At 41.8% G+C, this 2,297-nt stretch overlaps 1 protein-coding gene across 1 annotated transcript; it reads right to left on the reverse strand.

Annotated features, from left to right (window-relative positions):
• Window positions 1–347: 347 nt before the first annotated feature.
• Window positions 348–1,993, reverse strand: LOC144767314 (uncharacterized). Its single transcript, XM_078650808.1, has one exon. It carries the CDS (start codon window positions 1,909–1,911, stop codon window positions 1,003–1,005), a length of 909 nt encoding a protein of 302 aa, XP_078506934.1. The 5' UTR covers window positions 1,912–1,993; the 3' UTR covers window positions 348–1,002.
• Window positions 1,994–2,297: the final 304 nt, after the last annotated feature.

Below are 2,297 nucleotides of genomic sequence, written 5' to 3' on the forward strand. Positions count from 1 at the left end.
AATCCCAGATCTCAGTATTACTGGTAGCACTTCTCTCTTCATTAACACAGAAGGAGAGGTAGTACCATCTCAAGCAAAGAACCGCTTCTCACTCTGAGAGAAGGCATACTGGCGAGAAAAGTCCCCTCTGATACCACCTGCAACAGACTCCCAGCTGAAAGCAGTCATGCTATCGAGATTTGACCCCTCTATTACCAAATAAACTAGGCTCCTTGCTGACATCACAAATTATCTTTAAAGTTTAGGGAATAAATCACATCTAAGATCGCCTTATATACACTCAGCAGTCAAATACCATGAATTTAAATACATTTGTTGTTTTATTACGTCTAAAAACATAAATTTCTTATTAACATGTAACATCTAGTCATCATTGTGTACATTCCATAGCATCATGATTGTTCTTGCTGTATCATAATTTAGTTCCTGTTAATGTTAAAGTAAATCCTGGTACACACCTCTGTAGTGTGGTTTTTAAAGGCTCTTGGATGTCCATACATAGGTGGTGTTTGGATATGTATCATTAATACAGATCTATAAAGTATTGGGTTTCTAATGTATTATGCCACTAATGGAAGTATAAACCCCTTGTTCCTAAATTTAGATTCTCCAGTTTAGAACTTGTTGCTGTTAACGTGAAAGTAAAGTGAGTTTGACCCTGGAGCAAACCCCTGTAGTGTGTTATGTATAAGGATTGGTGTGCTGAAGAGCAGTCTTGTTGCTGTTCCTCACTGGCTGGGTGGTGAGGGTTTTTCCCCCGTGTGTGTTCTCTGGTGGCTCCGGAGGGTTGCCAACCCACTGAAGCTCTTCACACATTCAGTGCAATGGTATGGTTATTTCCGTGTGTGTTTGCTGGTGGTTCCGGAGGGTTGATAACTGACTGAATTTCTTCATACATTCACTGCACTGGAATGCTTTTCCCCCTGTGTGGGTTCGCTGATGACCCCTGAGAGTTGAGGAATGACTAAAACTGCTTCCACATTCACTGCACTGAAATGGTTTTTACCCAGTATGTGTTCGCTGATGTGATTGGAGAGTTGATAACCGACTAAAGCTCTTCATACACTTAATGCACTGGAATGGTTTTATCCCAGTGTGTGTTCGATTATGTTTTTGTAGGTCTGATGACCGACTGAAGCTCTTTACACATTCACTGCACTGGAATGGCTTTTCCCCTGTGTGTGTTCGCTTATGACTCCCGAGTGTTGAGGAATGACTAAAACTACTTCCACATTCATTGCAATGGTATGGTTTTTCCCCAGTATGTGTTCGCTGATGTGATTGGAGATGTGATAACAGACTGAAGCTCTTCATACATTCACTGCACTGGAATGGTTTTTCCCCTGTGTGTGTTCGCTGATGTGATTGGAGAGTTGATAACTGACTAAAGCTCTTCATACATTCACTGCACTGGAATGGTTTTTCCCCTGTGTGTGTTCGCTGATGTGATTGGAGAGTTGATAACTGACTAAAGCTCTTCATACATTCAATGCACTGGAATGGTTTTTCCCCAGTGTGTGTTCGCTGATGACTCCTGAGTGTTGAGGAATCACTAAAACTACTTCCACATTCACTGCACTTGTATGGTTTTCCCCCCGTGTGTGTTTGTTTATGTACTTGGAGGTCTAATAACTGACTGAATTTCTTCACACATTCAGTGCAATGGTGCAGTTTTTCCCCAGTGTGTGTTCGCTGATGTCTTTGGAGCTGTGATAACTGACTGAAGTTCTTAGCACATTCATTGCAATTGCACGTTGCTTCTCCTGTGTGTGTTTGATGATGGTTCTTTAGTAGCGATGAAAAACTAAAGCTCTTGCTGCATGGGTATGATTTTTCTTTCTTGGTTAGTGTCTCTGGGCCGGGTTTATCTTTGTCTGTATCCCATGAGTGCGTTTCCTGAGGAGCTAACATGGTTGATAAAGCACTTCCCGGTGTGTGTGTGGTATTTTGGGATGGTTGATTTCAGAAATACAAGACTCGTCAGCTACATATATTATTAGTTTGGCAAGTAAAGCTTCTTTGTAGGTGGGTATGTCTTTAGATTGCATATTAGTTTTGTGTGTTACGGGTAAAGATTAGTCTTCCTCCTGGTCGATGCAAATTAGCACAGTCTGTTGTAGATCAAAGACCCTCTCTTTCTATTACCCTTCAGTTGTCTGGCTCCACTCCCTTGTGTTTTTCTCGTGCTCCTGTGGTTTGGCCAGAAAGAGTTTATAATACACCTAGTGTGCTGAATGGTGGTCTGCCATCATTACAGGAAGCAGAGCAATGCTGTATCTACCCCATACCGGACACAT

The sequence above is a fragment of the Lissotriton helveticus genome, chromosome 1_1 (assembly GCF_964261635.1).
Source record: "Lissotriton helveticus chromosome 1_1, aLisHel1.1, whole genome shotgun sequence".
Taxonomy (NCBI): Eukaryota; Metazoa; Chordata; class Amphibia; order Caudata; family Salamandridae; genus Lissotriton; species Lissotriton helveticus.